At 67.0% G+C, this 18,915-nt stretch overlaps 1 protein-coding gene across 3 annotated transcripts in view; it reads left to right on the top strand.

Annotated features, from left to right (window-relative positions):
* Positions 1-18,151, top strand: part of AGAP2 (ArfGAP with GTPase domain, ankyrin repeat and PH domain 2) — a 39,455-nt gene extending 21,304 nt beyond the window's left edge. The window contains exons 4-19 of one of the 3 annotated variants that reach the window (XM_073318624.2): positions 1,987-2,072; positions 2,317-2,458; positions 5,198-5,332; positions 6,320-6,441; positions 7,004-7,156; positions 7,759-7,845; positions 9,177-9,281; positions 9,640-9,802; positions 10,313-10,432; positions 10,822-10,968; positions 11,802-11,861; positions 12,427-12,578; positions 13,109-13,199; positions 13,318-13,540; positions 14,217-14,472; positions 15,119-18,151. In XM_073318624.2, the coding sequence (XP_073174725.2) occupies positions 1,987-2,072; positions 2,317-2,458; positions 5,198-5,332; positions 6,320-6,441; positions 7,004-7,156; positions 7,759-7,845; positions 9,177-9,281; positions 9,640-9,802; positions 10,313-10,432; positions 10,822-10,968; positions 11,802-11,861; positions 12,427-12,578; positions 13,109-13,199; positions 13,318-13,540; positions 14,217-14,472; positions 15,119-15,325 (2,249 nt within the window). In that variant the 3' untranslated portion in view covers positions 15,326-18,151. The remainder of the gene's footprint in view (positions 1-1,986; positions 2,073-2,316; positions 2,459-5,197; positions 5,333-6,319; positions 6,442-7,003; positions 7,157-7,758; positions 7,846-9,176; positions 9,282-9,639; positions 9,803-10,312; positions 10,433-10,821; positions 10,969-11,801; positions 11,862-12,426; positions 12,579-13,108; positions 13,200-13,317; positions 13,541-14,216; positions 14,473-15,118) is intronic. The other 2 variants (XM_073318627.2, XM_073318626.2) reach the window with 2 other exon arrangements.
* Positions 18,152-18,915: the final 764 nt, after the last annotated feature.

Raw genomic sequence — 18,915 nt, 5'->3', positions numbered from 1 at the left:
TGTCGGGGGCGGTAAATCCAACTCTTCCCTCGGGCCTGGGCATCCAGCCAGCAGAGCGGAGAACGTGCCGGTTCCGTGGCCAGGTCCTGGCGGTTCCGTGGCCAGATCTTGGTGCTTCCATGGCCAAACTGTGCCGGTTCCGTGGCCAGGTCCTGGCGGTTCCGTGGCCAGATCTTGGTGCTTCCACGGCCAAACTGTGCCGGTTCCGTGGCCAGGCCCTGGCGGTTCCGTGGCCAGATCTTGGTGCTTCCATGGCCAAACTGTGCCGATTCCGTGGCCAGGCCCTGGCGGTTCCACGGCCAAACTGTGCCGGTTCCATGGCCAGATCCTGCCAGTTCCATGGCCAGATTGTGCTGGTTCTGCGGCCAGATCCTGCCACTATGACCAGACCGTGCCCATTTCGGAGTCTGAATGTGCCCGTCAGCCTAATTTTTGCCATACCTGGATTTTCTCCTAACTGGGCATGTCCCAGCTGGGCACCCTGACCTCTCCCCTCCTCCCCCGCTAGCCCCAGGTGAGAGGGCCCCATCAGGTACATTGTGGGAAGCACCCAGCCTTGGCTCTGTCCCACCTGGGCCCCCCTGGCTGGCTCGGTGGATCCCCATCTCCCACCCCTCCGTTCTCCCAATGGGAAGCTGCTGCCAGCCCCCCAGGCCCGGGGGTGGGGTGGGGGCAGGGCACTGGGCCAGCTGCTGGCACCGAGGGAGCTGCAGACAATGGCCCCGATTGAATCCCGCACAGCTGACAGGCTGGGCACGAAGAGCTGGTGGCAGCTTCCCCCCGGCCATTGCCCAGAGCCCGAATGTGCCCAGATTAGACACAGAGGCTAAGTCACCAGGGCCAGCAACTGGGCAGTTGCAGCCATGAGCCCCCGGCCCGTCCACACACGGGGCCTGGGTCCAGGAGGCTTCAGCCTCCAATGTCCTCTTTGCTTCCGTAGTCCACAGGCCCGACCCTGCTGGGGGGTGCATGGCACTGGCAGCTCTGCCGGCGCCCCTCACTCCCGACCCACAGCCCCCTGCTACCCAGCCCTGGGCTCCCCCCAGCTCTGCCGGTGCCCCTCACTCCCGACCCGCAGCCCCCTGCTAGGACTTCTGAGCAGAGGCCAGTGACTTGAGCTTTATGTCACCTCGGGGGCTGATTTTGTGACCCAAACAAACGCCTCCCCCGAGCACTGGGATGAGGCTGCCTGTGCTCGGGAGGGAGCTAAGCCTGGTGTCACGAAGTCCCCGGGCGATGCTCTGGGACTGCTCCCTACGAAGCCAGTCAGGACTCTGGGGAAGTCTCCTCTCTGGGAGCAGCCTGTCTGCAGGACACACAGCTCCCCCGGCTCCACCTTCCTGGGGCTGACCCCAGAGCCTCCAGCCTCCCCTGCCCCTCTCTGTGCTTCCGACAGCGAGTCTGCCCAGGCGGACTCCGCAGTCAGACGTGACTCTCAGCCAGCCAATAAAACAGAAGGTTTATTAGACGACAGGCACATGGTCTAACACAGAGCTTGTAGGTGCAGAGAACGGGACCCCTCAGCTGGGTCCATTTTGGGGGGCAGTGAGCCAGACAACCACGTCTGCCCTTCACTCCATGTAGTCAGCCCCAAACTGAAACTCTCTCCAGCCCCTCCTCCTCTGGGCTTTGTCCCTTTCCCAGGCCATGAGGGCACCTGATTCCTTTGTTCTCCAACCCTTTAGCTCTCACCTTGCAGGGGAGAAGGGCCCAGGCCATCAGTTGCCAGGAAACAGGGTGTCAGCCATTCTCTGTGTCCAGACCCCTGCACACACCTGCCCTCTAGGGCTCTGCAATGATCATACACCCTTACCCCACTCCCTAGATACTTAAGAACTGCCTAGGGGAAACTGAGGCACCCCCACACTATTCGGAAGAAACATTAAGAACGGTCCCACTTCATCACACCTGGCGCGGGCAGGCAGGGGCCATCGGGCACAGGGGCCGTGCTCAGCGCTTGCTCTCTCCCCCTCTCTCTGGATCCAGGCGGACAGTTCAAGAAGGAACTGGTGGTGGACGGGCAGAGTCACCTGTTACTGATCCGAGAGGAAGGGGGTGCCCCGGATGCCAAGGTAACCACTGGGGGAGGACCAGGGGGGGGATCAGCCACAGCTGGGGGGGGTGGGGTAACGCAGGGCACTGGATGCTCCCGCGGCTGATCCCTGGCTCCCGGTGTCTCCACTCCCGAGACGCCCCCGCGGGTCTGGCATCAAGGCGGGGGCGGGCGGGGGTTCCCTGGTGCTGTGTTGGGGATTCCTGCCCCCGGCACAGAGAGCCAACCCCCCTTCCCGCTCTCTCTCCCCCCCACACACACAGTTTGCCAGCTGGGTGGATGCCGTGGTCTTTGTGTTCAGCCTGGAGAATGAAGCCAGCTTCCAGGAGGTCTCGCAGTACTACAGCCTCCTGACTGGCTACCGCAGCCCCTCGGAGGTGGCCGTGGCCCTGGTGGGCACGCAGGGTGAGTGGGGTGTGGGCAGGGCTGGGGCCCCGGGGAGGGGCAGGGAAGGGGACATGCCCAGAGTGGGCGCTTGCTGCAGGCCATCACGCGGTAGGTGGTGGATATCTGAGCCAATCCCAGGGGCTGCAATGAGGAAGGGGGCTCAGCAGGGGGCGCTGTGCTGCGGGAAGCGGGGAGGCGGTCATTAGGAGGCTCTGTACACAGGGAGCGGGGTGGGGGTCACTAGGGGGCGCTGTGCTGCGGGGAGCGGGGCGGGGGTCACTAGGGGGCGCTGTGCTGCAGGGAGCGGGGCGGGGGTCACTAGGGGGCTCTGTACAGAGGGAGCGGGGTGGGGGTCACTAGGGGGCCCTGCACTGCGGGGAGCGGGGCGGGGTCACTAGGGGGCCCTGCGCTGCGGGGAGAGGGGCGGGGGTCACTAGGGGGCTCTGTACACAGGGAGTGGGGCGGGGGGTCACTAGGGGGCGCTGCGCTGCGGGGAGCGGGGTGGGGGTCACTAGGGGGCTCTGTACAGAGGGAGCGGGGTGGGGGTCACTAGGGGGCTCTGTACACAGGGAGCGGGGCGGGGGTCACTAGGGGGCTCTGTACACAGGGAGCAGGGCAGGGGGTCACTAGGGGGCGCTGTGCTGCAGGGAGCGGGGCGGGGGTCACTAGGGGGCTCTGTACAGAGGGAGCGGGGCAGGGGGTCACTAGGGGGCGCTGCGCTGCGGGGAGCGGGGCGGGGTCACTAGGGGGCTCTGTACAGAGGGAGCGGGGTGGGGGTCACTAGGGGGCGCTGCACTGCGGGGAGCGGGGCGGGGGGTCACTAGGGGGCTCTGTACACAGGGAGCAGGGCAGGGGGTCACTAGGGGGTGCTTTGCTGTGGGGAGCAGGGTGGGGGTCACTAGAGGGCTCTGTACACAGGGAGCGGGGCGGGGGGTCACTAGGGGGCCCTGCGCTGCGGGGAGCGGGGCGGGGGTCACTAGGGGGCTCTGTACAGAGGGAGCGGGGCAGGGGGTCACTAGGGGGCCCTGCGCTGCGGGGAGCGGGGCGGAGGTCACTAGGGGGCTCTGTACAGAGGGAGCGGGGTGGGGGTCACTAGGGGGCGCTGCGCTGCGGGGAGCGGGGCGGGGTCACTAGGGGGCCCTGGGCTGCACGGAGCGGGGCGGGGTCACTAGGGGGATCTGTACACAGGGAGCGGGGATGGGGGTCACTGGGGGGCCCTGCGCTGCGGGGAGCAGGGCGGGGGTCACTAGGGGGCTCTGTACACAGGGAGCGGGGATGGGGGTCACTAGTGGGCCCTGCGCTGCGGGGAGCGGGGCGGGGTCACTAGGGGGCTCTGTACACAGGGAGCGGGGCGGGGTCACTAGGGGGCTCTGTACACAGGGAGCGGGGATGGGGGTCACTGGGGGGCCCTGCGCTGCGGGGAGCGGGGATGGGGGTCACTAGGGGGCCCTGCGCTGCGGGGAGCGGGGCGGGGGTCACTAGGGGGCTCTGTACACAGGGAGCGGGGATAGGGGTCACTAGGGGGCCCTGCGCTGCGGGGAGCGGGGTGGGGGGTCACTAGGGGGCTCTGTACACAGGGAGCGGGGATAGGGGTCACTAGGGGGCCCTGCGCTGCGGGGAGCGGGGTGGGGGGTCACTAGGGGGCCCTGCGCTGCGGGGAGCGGGGCGGGGTCACTAGGGGGCTCTGTACACAGGGAGCGGGGCGGGGTCACTAGGGGGCTCTGTACACAGGGAGCGGGGATGGGGGTCACTAGTGGGCCCTGCGCTGCGGGGAGCGGGGCGGGGTCACTAGGGGGCTCTGTACACAGGGAGCGGGGCGGGGTCACTAGGGGGCTCTGTACACAGGGAGCGGGGATGGGGGTCACTGGGGGGCCCTGCGCTGCGGGGAGCGGGGATGGGGGTCACTAGGGGGCCCTGCGCTGCACGGAGCGGGGCGGGGTCACTAGGGGGCTCTGTACACAGGGAGCGGGGATGGGGGTCACTGGGGGGCCCTGCGCTGCGGGGAGCGGGGCGGGGGTCACTAGGGGGCTCTGTACACAGGGAGCGGGGATAGGGGTCACTAGGGGGCCCTGCGCTGCGGGGAGCGGGGTGGGGGGTCACTAGGGGGCCCTGCGCTGCGGGGAGCGGGGATGGGGGTCACTGGGGGGCCCTGCGCTGCGGGGAGCGGGGTGGGGGGTCACTAGGGGGCCCTGCGCTGCGGGGAGCGGGGCGGGGTCACTAGGGGGCTCTGTACACAGGGAGCGGGGATGGGGGTCACTGGGGGGCCCTGCGCTGCGGGGAGCGGGGATGGGGGTCACTAGGGGGCCCTGCGCTGCGGGGAGCGGGGCGGGGGTCACTAGGGGGCGCTGCGGGGAGCCGGGCGGGGGTCACTAGGGGGCTCTGTACACAGGGAGCGGGGATGGGGGTCACTAGGGGGCGCTGCGCTGCGGGGAGCGGGGCGGGGGTCACTAGGGGGCGCTGCGGGGAGCGGGGCGTGGTCACTAGGGGGCGCTCTCCCCTCGCAGCCAGCCCTGGCTCCGGTGGCCCCCAGGATCCAGACCCGAGAGCTGTGTCTGGTGTGTGGGGCGTTAACCCTCCACGCGCCGCGCGTCTTTCCCCCTCCCTGACTTGATCCCAGCCCCGAGGCCCCTCGCGGGGGGTGGCGCCCGGCCGCCAGAGGGGGGCGGTGGTGCGGAGCTGGGTGGTGCCTGTCCACCCCGGCGTCCCTCGGTCCGTCCGTCCGGGTGAGAAGGGGCCGTTCTTTCTCCCGCCCCCCAGACAAGATCAGCTCCACCAACCCCCGGGTGATCGAGGACCCGCAGGCCCGGGCGCTCTGCGGCGACATGAGACGCTGTCTCTACTACGAGACCTGCGCCACCTACGGCCTCAACGTCGACCGGGTCTTCAGTGAGGGTAACCGCTGGCCAGGGGGGTCTGCCCCACGGGGCCCCCGCTGCTCCTTCCCTTTCACCCAAGGGCTGGGCCGGGACCCGAGGCGGGGTCTAGGTGGCCGGGGCTGGGGTGGTTTGTTCCCCCATGGATCCCTGTGGCCGTGGCTGGGGTGGGCTCTCCCCCTGGGGGGTCCCCCTGGCTTTAGCTGGGATGGGAGGGGGGTGGTCCCTGTGGCTGTGGCTGGGATGGTCTGTCTCCCTGGGGGTCCCCCTGGCAGTGGCTGGGGCTGTGTGTCCCCTGGGGGTCCCCCTGGCTTTAGCTGGGATGGGAGGGGGGTGGTCCCTGTGGCTGTGGCTGGGATGGTCTGTCTCCCTGGGGGTCCCCCTGGCTTTAGCTGGGATGGGAGGGGGGTGGTCCCTGTGGCTGTGGCTGGGATGGTCTGTCTCCCTGGGGGTCCCCCTGGCAGTGGCTGGGGCTGTGTGTCCCCTGGGGGGTCCCCCTGGCTTTAGCTGGGATGGGAGGGGGGTGGTCCCTGTGGCTGTGGCTGGGATGGTCTGACTCCCTGGGGGTCCCCCTGGCTTTAGCTGGGATGGGAGGGGGGTGGTCCCTGTGGCTGTGGCTGGGATGGTCTGTCTCCCTGGGGGTCCCCCTGGCAGTGGCTGGGGCTGTGTGTCCCCTGGGGGGTCCCCCTGGCTTTAGCTGGGATGGGAGGGGGGTGGTCCCTGTGGCCGTGGCTGGGATGGTCTGTCTCCCTGGGGGTCCCCCTGGCAGTGGCTGGGGCTGTGTGTCCCCTGGGGGTCCCTCTAACCGTGGCTGGGGTGGGCTCTCCCTCGGGGGGGTCCCTGTGGCCGTGGCTGGGATGGTCTGTCTCCCTGGGGGTCCCCATGGCCATGGCTGGGGCCGTGTGTCCCCTGGGGATCCCTCTAACCGTGGCTGGGGGGGCTCTCCCTCGGGGGGCGGGGTCCGCGTGGCTCCCTGTCTCTCACGGGACTTTCCTTCCCCTCCCAGTGGCCCAAAAGGTCGTCACTCTGAAGAAGCAGCAGCAGCTCCTGGCCTCCTGCAAGTCCCTGCCCAGCACCCCCAGCCACTCGGCAGCCTCCACGCCCGTGGGCGGGATCCACCCTGGGCAGGTACGGCCAGCGGCAGCAGCCAGTGCCTCCCTTAGCCAGCGGGGGGCACCGCAGCACCAGGGGCACCCCCTCCCCAGCCTCAGCCGCCTCCAGGCCTGCAGCCCCTTTCATGGAGCCGGCGGCTGGGCCAGTTCCAGCCCCAAGGGCACCACAGTGCCCAGCTGGGCCCCATCTCCCCGCTGAACCAGGGCAACTGGGACAAGCATGCCGTGGGCGGGGGGGCAATAGGAAAAGCTGTCACTGCCCTGGCCCTGGGGGACTGTGGGGGGGGGGGGGCGAGGTTATAGGCAGAGAATAAAACCCTAACTCCCAGGCCCTACTGCTTTAACCACTAGACCCTACTCCCCTCCCAGAGCTGGGGACAGAACCCAGGAGTCCCGCCCCCGCCCCTCTAACCCCTAAACCCCCACATACTCACTGCGCTCCCTGGGCCCCAGCCCGTCGGGGAGAAGGAGCCGTCAGAGGGGGGCATTTCCGTGGCCCAGGGGAAAAGGGGCCCATGGACAGCAGGTGGCTCCGGGCCGGGGGATGCTGACGCCAGGTGCCCGGGGCTCTTTTCCAGGCCAGTAATGGAGGCCACACGAGCGATTACTCCTCCTCCTTGCCGTCTACGCCCAACATCAGCCACCGCGAGCTGCGGAGCGAAGGCTCGGTCGGGATCGGCACCCCCAGCTCCCTGCACCGCGGGGCCAAGCGCCGCACCAGCCTCTTCACGGTGAGCCTCGCCCCATCTCCGGAGCTCCCGCCCGGGCGCGTCTGACGGTGCCGTTCCCCTGAGCCCCGTGCCGCTCTGGCCACACACCGCTGTGGGCTACAGCCATGCACCACAGCCGCCCGGGGTTGGGAACCCATGGGAAGGTGGGGCATGGGCATGTGGGTTTGGCTCCCAGCCAGCTCAGTGGCGCCCCCTGGGGCTGGGACAGGACAGCGGCGTGTCCTGGGGCCGGCTCAGTGGTGCCCCCTGGGGGCGGGACAGCGACGTGCCCTGGGACCAGCTCAGTGGTGCCCCCTGGGGACGGCTCAATGGTGCCCCCGGGGGTGGGACAGCGACGTGCCCTGGGGCAGGCTCAGTGGAGCCCCCGGGGGTGGGACAGCGACGTGCCCTGGGGACGGCTCAGTGGTACCCCCTGGGGGGCGGGACAGCGACACGCCCTGGGGACGGTTCAGTGGTACCCCCTGGGGGCGGGACAGCGACACGCCCTGGGGATGGTTCAGTGGTGCCCCCTGGGGGCGGGACAGCGACGCGCCCTGGGGCCGGCTCAGTGGTGCCCCTGGGGGCCACATTCCTTTAGCTGAGGGCTCCTTGTCACGTTGCAGAACCGCCGGGGGAGCGATTCGGAGAAGAGGAGCCTGGAGAGCAGAGGGGACAGCACAGGCAGCGGCCGCGCCATCCCAATCAAACAGGTGAGAGCCGCGGGCACAGCCGGGCCCCCTCGCCACCTGGCAGCTGGCATCCCCCCAGTGCCCGAGAGGTGCACCCAGGACTTTCCTTCGCCACAGCGACACCCTCAAGCACACACCCAGCAAACGCACACACACACACAGAGAGCAAACGCACCCAGCAAACGCACACACACACACAACCCCAACAAACACACACCCAGCCAACACACACGTACAGAGCAAACACACCCCCAGCAAACACACACACGCACACAGAGCAACACACACCCAGCAAACACACAGAGCAAACGCACACACACACAACCCCAGCAAACACACACCCAGCCAACACACACATACAGAGCAAACACACCCCCAGCAAACACACACACGCACACAGAGCAAACACACACCCAGCAAACACACAGAGCAAACGCACACACAGAACCCCAGCCAACACACACATACAGAGCAAACACACTCCCAGAAAACACACACACCCCGAGCAAACACACAGAGCAAACAGCCCCCCAGCAGACACACCCCACAAATGCACACACACACAACCCCAGAAAACACACACCCAGCCAACAACCCCCCAGCAAACACACAAACACACACCGAGCAAACACCCCCAGCAAACACACACCCGCACACCCCCCCAGCAAACACACACCCGCACACACACACCCCCAGCAAACACACACCCAACAAACACACGCACGCACAGCAAACACACACCCGCACACACACCCCCAGCAAACACACACCCGCACACACCCCCCAGCAAACACACACCCAACAAACACACACACACACAGAGCAAACACACACACCCTGCGTGCACACAAACACCCCCGGCACACGCATGCCCACCCAGGAACACAACACCTGGGGATGCACACAGATCTCATGGCTTCAGCTCAGCCTCCCTGGCATTTGTGCACCCAGCCAGCCCACTGCACACATGGGCAAACGCTGTCTCCACCTCCCTGGCCCTCCCGGAGCGGGATACCGGCCGCGGGGGTCCCTGGGAGAAGGTGGTGGCCTGGTGAACAGAACACTGGACCGGGACCCAGGCGACCTGGGTTTTATTCCCAGCTCAGCCACCGGCTGGCTGGGTGACCCGGCATAGCCTCAGTCTGTGCCTCAGTTTCCCCTTCTGTAAAATGGGGGGGGCCCTCCTTGGCAGGGATAACACACTCTGCGAGCCGCCGGCAGGCAGCCCCGGGAAGGGCACGGGGTCCGTGCCGAGGCCGGCGGGAGGAGGTGCCTCAGGGCTGGACGGGCTCCATAAATGACCAGCAGTCCCCCACCTCCCGGCCTTGGCTAACCTGCCTCACTCCCCCCAGAGCTTCCTGCTGAAACGCAGTGGCAATTCCCTCAACAAGGAGTGGAAGAAGAAATACGTGACCCTGTCCAGCAACGGCCTCCTCTTCTACCACCCCAGCATCAACGTAAGTGCCTGGCCACGCCCCCCGCGCCAGGGCTCTGCCCAGCTGAGCCGACTGCCATGAGCAGGGGGCCGGGGGTGCCAGCTGCTTCCTGGCTCCGAGATCAGCAGCCCCCCGGCCAGATGTTGCTCACTCAGCGGCTCTCCTGGTTCCCCCATCTCCCCCGGGCCCGCTGAGCTCCAGCACTCGGGACCAGGGGCCAATCTGCACCGTCCCGCCAGGGGAGAGGGGATACCACCCCGCCGTAGTGGGCTGGGGCCAGGCCAGGCGCCGTGGGGATGGGCACACAGGGCGGAGAGCCGGGTGGAGTTAGATCCGCGGCTGCCCGGGGGCTTTGCGGTGACTCCCTGTCTCCCCCCAGGATTACATTCACAGCACCCACGGGAAGGGGATGGACCTCCTGCGCACCACCGTCAAGGTGCCCGGCAAGCGCCCACCCAGGGCCATCTCCGCCTGCAGCCCCTCCTCCAGCATCAACGGCCTGCTGCGGGACGTGAGCGGGGGACCGACGCCCGAGGGTGGCGGTAAGTGACCGCAGGGCCCAGCTCTGTGCGGGGACCCAGCCCATGCCACCTCCCAGCCGGGGCATCAGTGCCTGGACCGTGGGTGGAGGGTGGCCTGGGCGTCTCCCTGCTGCCGAGCCCACAGGGAAGTGAGGGAGGCGGGGGGAGGGGGGGCGGCCTGATGCTCGTGTGTGTAGGGAAGGCTGGCACAACGGGGGGGGCAGCTGGGAGGGGGGCTGGCTCTTGCTGGGGCACTTGGGGCTGTTGCGACAGAGAGGGAGGCTGGGCTGGGTGCCCCAGGAGGGTCTGGCATTCTGGGGTGACTCCAGGCCCCCCCAGCCCGAGCCCTGTGCCCAGCCATCGAACACAGCTCAACGGTGACACCTAGTGGCCCAGTGGGTTGCTTCTTAGCTGTGCTCACTGGTGCACGGTGGGTCCATATGTCATCATACGAGCCCAGCGCGCTGTCTCGGCTGGATCCAGGGTCCTCCGCTTTGGGGAGACCCCTCAGCTCCCCTTCTCTCCCCACAGCTAGCCTCTCCCCGGCGGCGCTGACCATCCCGACAGAACGAGCAGCCAAGGCCTCAGGGAAGACGGACCGGCCACTCCAGCGTTGCGCTTCGGCAGCCAGCACCAAGACCTCCGGCGGGGGTAGGTTCGGCGCTGCCCCCTGAAGCGCCCGGCATCCCTCGCCAACGGCCGGCGAGCGGCAAGGGGGCAGGGAAGGCCACTGGGGGGTACGTGGCGGCTGTGGGGCACTCTGGGCTCCCAGCAGGACCTCTGGTGATGGAGGCGCTAATGTTTCAGGTAAACCCCGGCTGTTTGCTGCCCAAGGACCCCAGAGATTGGCTGATACCTAGAACCTGGAGCCCCGATTGCGCCCAGGGGCCCGCAGAAATCCCTCTCCAGAGCCTGAGGCGGTGGCTGGCTCCCAATCCCTGAGAATGCCAGTGGGGTTCTCCAGGCACCGGGGGGGGGCGGGGAGGGTCGGAAGATGGGAGAGACGTGGGGTGACTTCTCCCGCCCCTGTCTCTCTGCAGAGGGGTCCCTGGCCGGAGAAGGGGTGTCCAGCTCCAGCCCCAGCGGCAAAGACCCGCCTCCTTCACCCATGATTGACAGGAAGAAGCACCGCCGGAAGAAGCTGATGACCCCCTCAAAAACCGAGGGGTCGACGGGACAGGCGGAAGGTGAGGGAGGCTGTCAGCGCGGTAACGCAGGGAGCCGCCCCTTGGCAGCCTTGTGAGCAGCACCCCTGGCTCGGGGGCCCTAGAGCATCCTGGGAACGGCCTCGGAGAAAGTGCCCGGAGCTGAGCAGGGGGGGCAAGGGGGAGTCCGGGGGCCCTCGAGGGAGAGGACAAAGAGAGTCAGCCCGTGGGATTCTTGGACACCTTCGGCGGGCTCCCAGGGCATCTACACTGCAAAGCAACAGGGTCCCGGCTTGACTCCGGTTTGGACCCTCCGCCCCTGGGGGGTCCGGAGCCGGGGTCCAAGCCCTGGGCTAGCACGATTTGTGTGTAGACAGGAGTGGGTTCGGCTTGAGCCCAAGTTCGAACCCTGCAGGGTAGGCATACCCATGGAGACCCGCCCTGGCGGGGAAGGACTGCCACGGAGACTGGGGGGCAGGGCGACTCTGACCCAGAGCAGCGTGGCATGGGGCACGCCCAGCCCAGGGTGGCACGCTCAGCACAACTCCTCCTGGCCCGGTCCAGGCGATACCGGTCCATTCTGACAGCCAGACCCTGCACCGGGCAACATGCTGGCCCCTCCACCGGATGCTAGAAAGCGTTTCATTCCCGCTCTGCGAATGGCTTCCCAGCACGCGTGCCCCCCCCATCCAGCTCTCCCCACCTCTCCGGGGGGGCGGGGGGGGGTGGCTGACACTGCTCACAGCTTCCTCCCTCCCCTGCCAGCGCTTTGCCCCCCTCCGGGTGGGATCCCCGTCTTCTGGCTTTTTCTCTTGACTGTCTCCCTTTATTCTCTCCTGCCTCCCGCTGCCCCCCCTCCCCCGGACGCTCCGCAGCCAAGCGCAAAATGTGGAAATTAAAAACCTTTGGTAGTTTAAGAAATATTTATAAAACAGGTAACGGGCAGCGGCCGTCACGCGGTGCTGGTGTCACTCATGCATGTCGATGTGCTTCCATCGTGTGGTGCCGACGGCCGCCCGGGGCGGGGAGGAGCCCGGCCGTGCCTAGGGCAAGGGGCAGGGCAGACAGCCGGGTGCTGAGCTCCATGCCGATCCCGCAAGTGCTGGCTGGCACCGGATGAAGGCGGGGCACTGCTCTGACGACTTGCCATTGGCCCCTGCCCCGCCCAGCTAGCTACGTGCCCGCATGCTCCCAGTACGCTCCTCCCAGCCGGGTTCCCCCGCGTCGCAGCCACCCTCTGGCCAGCAGTAAGGGGGGAGCTGGGGACCGAGCTGCCAGCTTCCTCCTGACACTACCCAGCTGGCCCCAGCTCCTTTAAAGGGGTATTTTGTGTCCTCCCTACAAATAAACCTGTAAGCAAGGGGGGTGTTCGGCCAGCCTTACCGCCCCCTGTCCGGCAGACAGACCTCCCCCAGCCTGACCGTGCAGAGCCATTGGGTCGCTCCGGTGGGGTGCCCAGGTGGTGACGCTCCCTCCCCACCCCCCCTTTCCCTTCTGCAGAGGAGGAGAACTTCGAGTTCATCATCGTGTCGAGCACGGGCCAGACGTGGCACTTCGAGGCCAGCAGCTTCGAGGAGAGGGACGCCTGGGTCCAGGCGATCGAGAGCCAGATCCTTGCCAGCTTGCAGTGCTGTGAGAGCAGCAAAAACAAGGTATGGCGGCCCCAGCTGCTCCCCAGGGCCAGTCGCCTCCTGGGGCATTTCCCCAGAGTCCTCTCTCTGCCGTCCGGCTGCGGAGCCGCCAGGACAGCATGGGAACTCCCTGCAGAGCCCTGCCCTGCCCTGCCACCTGGGCGGGGCCCTGCCTGCCCTGAGTCAGTCCCTTCAGAGAGGGAAATGCAGCCACTTCTGGGGGACAGCAGCCAAAGTGTACAGCTCCCGGCATAATCATGTATTGGGGGTGGAACAGGGTCAAACCCCTTTCTCTGGGGTCTAAGCAATTCACCCCTGAGCAGCGGGGGAGCCCAAGGTGGGTGCCACTTATGTCCCACAAGGCAGAGGAGAGACTGCCAGGACTAGAACTGGGGGCGTTTCAGCTCGGATGTGGCTCACCTTGAGCCCCACGGCCAGAGCTGGGGTACACCTCAGGGCGCGGGTCTATGTCCTGGCTCCGGGATCTCCTGGAGCACCTGTGCCCAGCTCCCCGGCTGCTTGGCCAACTGCCCCCCCTTTGCTCCCTGCAGGCCCGGATGGACAGCCAGAGCGAGGCGGTGGCCATCCAGGCCATCCGCAATGCCAGAGGCAATTCCCTGTGTGTGGACTGCGGGGCACCAAGTGAGTCTCACTCCTGGGGGGCGGGCGGCACCGAGGCTCGCGCCGGGGGTCTCTCCCTGGGTGGCTGGTTCCCAGGCCGTGGTGCTGATGGGGACCTGTCCTCCCCCCCTTCCTCCAGACCCCACCTGGGCCAGCCTGAACCTGGGGGCGCTGATCTGCATCGAGTGCTCGGGCATCCACCGGAACCTGGGCACCCACCTGTCGCGGGTGCGCTCGCTGGACCTCGACGACTGGCCCCTGGAGCTCACCCTGGTGCTGACGTCCATTGGCAACGAGACTGCCAACAGCATCTGGGAGAAGAACACCCAGGGACGCCGGAAGCCCACCTGCGAGTCGTCCCGGTGAGCCCCTGCCCCAGGTGGCAGCCCCATGCCCAGCCCCCGGGGGCTGGGCGGGAGCTGCTGGGGAAAGAGGCAGAGAAGGAAGAATGCAGCCTCCCTGTGGGGTTTGCCACTCAGCTGGCCGGTGTTTCCTGGGGGCAATAGCTAATGGCTCAGGAAGGGGCGGGGGGGGGGGAGGGGGACGATGCTGAAAGGCCCCTGGAAATAACAGTCCTCTCTCACCTAGCTGGACCCTGTGGGCACCAGGCTGTGGGCATTGCCAGACTTCTGCAGGGTGGAGGTTGCAGGTGTCATGAGCTGGGCACTGCCAGGCCCCTGGGGAGGTACCCAGCTCTGGGCACTGCAGGTTCCTGGGGGTACCTGGCTCTGGACTTTGTCGTGGGGGGGGTACCCAACTCCGGGCACTGCAGTTTCCTGGGGGTGCCTGGCTCTGGACACTGCAGAACCCTGGGGGGTACCCGACTCCGGGCACTGCAGGCCCCTGGGGGTACCTGTTTCCAGACTTTGCCCAGGTCCCTGCAGGATACCTGGCTTCAAGCACTGCATGATCCTGGGGGGTACCTGGCTCCAGGCACTGCAGGCCCCTGGGGGTCCCCAGCTCTGAGCTCTGCGTCTCTGCCCAGTCTGTCTGCATCGCCGGGCACTCATCTCCGCCCGGGTGCATCTCTCGCTGCAGGGAGGAGCGGGAGTCGTGGATCCGGGCGAAGTACGAGCAGCGGGTGTTCCTGGCCCCGTTCCCGAGCCCCGAGATCCCGCTGGGGCAGCAGCTGTTCCGGGCCGTGCAGGAGAAGGACCTGGGCACCCTGCTTCTGTTGCTGGCACACAGCACCAAGGAGCTGATCAACACCTGCTCCGGGGACAAGGACCGGCGCACGGCCCTGCACTTGGCCTGCGACCTGCCCCATGTGGTCATCACCCAGCTGTTGGTCTGGGTACGTCCGGCTGCCTGGCGCACCCCGGGGCATGGGGAGTTGGGGGATCCGTTCCCTCCCCCCCGGCACAGGGGAGGCTGCTGCCCTCGCTCATAGCGAGCGGGGGACAGATGGGGAAGGGGGAGCCACAGAGCCTTTGCCTGGGGCTCCCCCTGAGCTTGGCAGGGCCCATGGGGTGCCAGCTGCAGGGCGAAGGAGGGCGTTCCGGCAGCGAGTTTATGGCAGAGCTCCGCCCAGGCCTGCGGTGAATGTCATAAACCTGGGCATTGTGACATCACCGCCTGTTGCTCCGGAAATGTCTGTGACATCACCAGTTGTACGGGTACCTGGAGACCTATACGCGGCGGCCAATCAGAGCCAGCGAGGGCTCCTGCCCTGCCAGGTAGAGCCCAGTGCACCCCCCGGAGCTGGACAGATGGGATCCTCCTTACCCCGCACTGGGGGTGACGAGCCCAGATCGCCCAGCCTGGGGATCCCCCGAACCAGTGGCACACCCCGGTGCCCCTGGCTGCTTGTTTCACTTGCCGGAGGGGCGATCCTCCTGGCTCCGGGACCCCCCCGGGGCGGGTTGGTGCCCAGTTGGGGGGCAGGCTCGCTCTGGTCCGGAGCCGCACCCCCTCATCCCCTCATGCCTCTCTGTCCGCAGTACGGCATCGAAGTGAAGGCCCGCGACGCGCTGGGCCACACGGCCCTTTTCTACGCCAGGCGAGCCGGGAGCCAGGAGTGCGCCGAGATCCTCCTGCAGCACGGCTGCCCCGGCGAGGGCCACTGCACCATCGCCACGCCCAGCCTGCGCCGGAAAAGCAGCACCGCCAGCATGGGACGGTGTGACACTCGGACCGCCCTGGTATAGCCAGCCCAGCCCCGCCGGACTGCCCCGTGCAGGGCCTCGGGGCTCAGCCCAGAGCCGGGGGGAGACTGTCAATGCCTGGGCCCCCTGCAGAGCCCTCCCCAGCAGGCTCCGGGCCTGCCTCCAGCCACCTGGACCGGGTGCGACGGAGCCTGAGCCCGACGCAGGGCTGGAGGGGAAGGACGCGGGGGGTGGTCAGGGGACAACTTCATCCCATGTGGGCCGCGCCTGCCGGACGCCGAAGGGACGTTCGGCCCAACGGACCCAGCTTTTCCAGGCACGGCTGGCGAGGCGGGTGCCCAGGTGAGGCCGCCCCTGGGTGCTGGCTGGGCAGGACGCTGGGCGTCCCCATCCTCCAGGATGGTCAGTGTCGGACAATTTGTATTTTTGATGCTCTATTTATTACTCAGCCCCTGCTGGTGCGGCTCGTTATGTCCCTGTCTCCCCTGATGGGAACATGCAGGACAAAGAGAGACAGTTTTGTCAGAGCACAGGGCCGGGAGCCAGGACTCCTGGGTCCTGTTCCCGGCTCTGGGAGGGAAATGGGGGTCTAGTGGTCAGAGCACAGAGGTGAGAGACAGGACTCCAGGGTCCTGTTCCTGGCTTTGGGAGGGGAGTAGGGGTCTAGCGGTCAGAGCACAAGGTTGAGAGCCAGGACTCCTGGGTTCTGTTCCTAGCTCTGGAAAGAGAGTGGGGGTCTAGTGGTCAGAGTACAGGGCCGAGAGCCAGGACTCCTGGGTCCTGTTCTCAGCTCTGGCACTGACTTGCCCTGTGATCCCCGCCGGCCGCACCCTCACGTCCTTCCCGTGGGGTTTAAGGACACGGCCGGGGTGGGGAGGGGGGGTCGTTCGTTCCTGTCCGTAATGAGCTTTGACGGTGAAACATGTTCAGTGTCGTTCCAAGGTGTTTGGGTTCCCGGCCTGCAGCCTCTGCGCCCCCCGCTCTCCCCCCAGGGACAGAGAGGGACCCGCAGCACGGGGAGAGGGCTGACTTACCGGGGGTGGGGGTGATGGGCCAAGTGGGGCCTGCAGCTGCCTCTGAGCTGGTGAACCCCCCCCCCATCCATCTGATCCAGCTGCCATAGCCCTGAACCTCCAATCCCTGCGCCCCCCCATTAGTGCCCCTCCCATTCCATGAAGGCGGGGGAAGGGAAGCAGCTTGCCCTGTTCCCCTGCTCTCCGTCTCCACCATGGAAACCATTGGCGGTCGGCGGGGGGGCGGGGGGAGGGAACAGCTGTGCCCCCACCCCATGCGGCTGGGGGCTCCCAACTGGGTGCACTGGCCCTGCGCAAACACCAGAGGGTGACAGTCTCCTTGCTACTATTTGTGAGTCGAGCGGCAGTCGATGTCTCAGCCAGCCCCTTAGCCCCGGACTCCTGGGTTCCACTGGGGTTTCTGGGAGGAGAGTGGGGGCTTATGGGTTAAAGCAGGGGGGGCTGGGAGTCAGGACCCCTGGGTTGTATCATGGCTCTGGGAGGGGAGTGAGGTCCAATGAGTAGAGTGGGGGTGGGGTGTGGGGAGAGGGCTGGGAGCCAGGACTCCTGGGTTCTATCAGGCGTGGGGTCTGGTGGGATAGAGCCAGGCGGGGGCTGGGAGTCAGGATGCCTGGGTTCTCGCTGCTGTAGAAAAGGTGGTTCCCTGGATGGCTCAGGCAGAGAGGCGGGGAGGGGGGGAGCAGGTATCTCCTCGCTGCTTACCAGCAGGGTCACCTCCCCCTCCCCACCCGAGGCAGAGGTGCCAACCCCCCCCCTTGCCAGCCTACGCCCACTGACCCAGGCTCCCAACCCAGCCAGAGGCGCTGGGCTGCCCCTCGCCCACCCCTCCCAGTCAGCACCTCTCTGAAAAGCAGCACCCCCTTCCCAGGCCTGGGCGAGGGGGCCGCCTGGCACGGGGCATTGTGGGCATTGACACCCCCTTGGCTCACACCTGCAGAAGCTGGCACAGTGCCTCCTTAGAGCCAGATCCAGCTTTCAACCCGTTCCTGTTGTGCAAAGCCCCCGCCCCGTCCCTTTCCCCACTGACTGGCCTTTCCAGCCTCCTCTCGGGACCCTGTTTTAATTTATTTGCTTCGCCGAGCATTGAGGCTCGTGCCAGAAATCGCCCTCCCACTGCCTCTTCCCAGAGGCTGGGTGGGCAGCTCCCCCCGGCACAATGTTTACAGGGCACGTGTGACCCTTTGGTGTTTTGTGGCCCCCGGCCGAGGCCTCCGAACGTGGCTGTTGTGAGTGACGTGGTTTCAGGCTTTAGCTCGATACGTGATCAGGGTAATACCGACCCACCCCGCACACCAATCGCCCATCCCTGCAGCTGCCTGAGGCGCTGGCTGGCACGTTACCCCCCCCAATGCTGAGTTGAAAGCCACTCCCGCCGGTCCTTGCTTTAAGTCCAGGCCTGGGCAGGGGTTGATCCGGGGGGTCCAGGCCGAGTGGCTGGGCCCGACCTTGAGCTTAGTGGCCCGAGAGCTCCATGGCTCTCTGTGGGGCCCGCAGCCAGTCCCCAGCTCCCCCCCGAGCCCCGGCCCCGTTCTTCCAAACCAGTTGGGTGGCTCAGTTCATGAATGTATCGGCTACCATGTTGCACAAAGAAAGCCTTGCCCTCCCTCTCTGTGGCGGCCCCAGGACGCCAGAAGCAGGCCAGAGCCAGGCCTAGGGGGCAGGGACGCTGCCCCGTCCCTCCAACCGCCAGCGCTGCCGTGGGCTCCAGAGGACGGGGCCACCGGTCTGAACCGGGGGGGGTGGGGGGCACGTAACTGACCGGCAGCGGGTGTCGGCAGCGAAGGGGGGTCTGGGAGGCTGGGGGAGGAAGCAGCCTTCTGCAGGGGCCACGCCGGCCCCAGGCGTGGCTGGAAAGTAGCAGGGGGGCGCGTGTGTATGTGGGGGGGGGGGGTGCGGGCATGGCCAGCCAGCACTGAGATCCGTGGCTGTGTACAGTGTTTTAATCTCTTGGATTGTAACTGTAAGTACGTAACAATGTCAGATTCAGAGCTGTAGCGTGTACCTGGTTCCTTCTGCTGGGAGCGACCCGTCCTGCAGAGCAAGCTGGGGCTGGGGCTGGGGGGGGGATCAAACAGGGGAGATGGGGGGGAACAGGACGCCTGTAGCTCACTCTGCTTCAGCAGTTTTGGTGCCCACAGGAAAGTGGCCCAGCGAAGCCGGGGTGGGGGATGAGGGAGGGGAGGGGGGCGTCAGGCAGCAAAGGCCAGACTGGCAGGAACAGGATGGGGGCTGACGGGAAATGGAGCCTTCCCATTACCAGCACCTGCTCCCTTGGGGACTGGGTCAGCAGAGACCCCATGGCCCGAACGGGCCCCATAGCCTGGCACCCCCTAAGGGAGGCCTGGGGATACACAGGGGATTTGTCCGCCAGCTGGCCTGCTCCCCCAACGCCGAGAGGCCACGGGTGCCCAGTGCCCACACCCGCCTCCAGTGATTAGTGCAGTGGGCTCCCCCACGGACAAACCCTCCTTTCACCCGGAGGTAGCTAAAAAGAAAGGAGGTTTGCAATGACGATAGGACACCTTATACGTAGACAAGATCTGCCCCCCCCCTTAGCTGGGGGCCCCCCAAACTCCCTCAGGGGTTGTGCCCAAGAAT

This window comes from Lepidochelys kempii, chromosome 20 (genome assembly GCF_965140285.1).
Source record: "Lepidochelys kempii isolate rLepKem1 chromosome 20, rLepKem1.hap1, whole genome shotgun sequence".
Classification (NCBI taxonomy): Eukaryota; Metazoa; Chordata; order Testudines; family Cheloniidae; genus Lepidochelys; species Lepidochelys kempii.
Note: the sequence above shows the minus strand (reverse complement) of the source record. Positions and strands in the feature narration are given on the sequence as shown.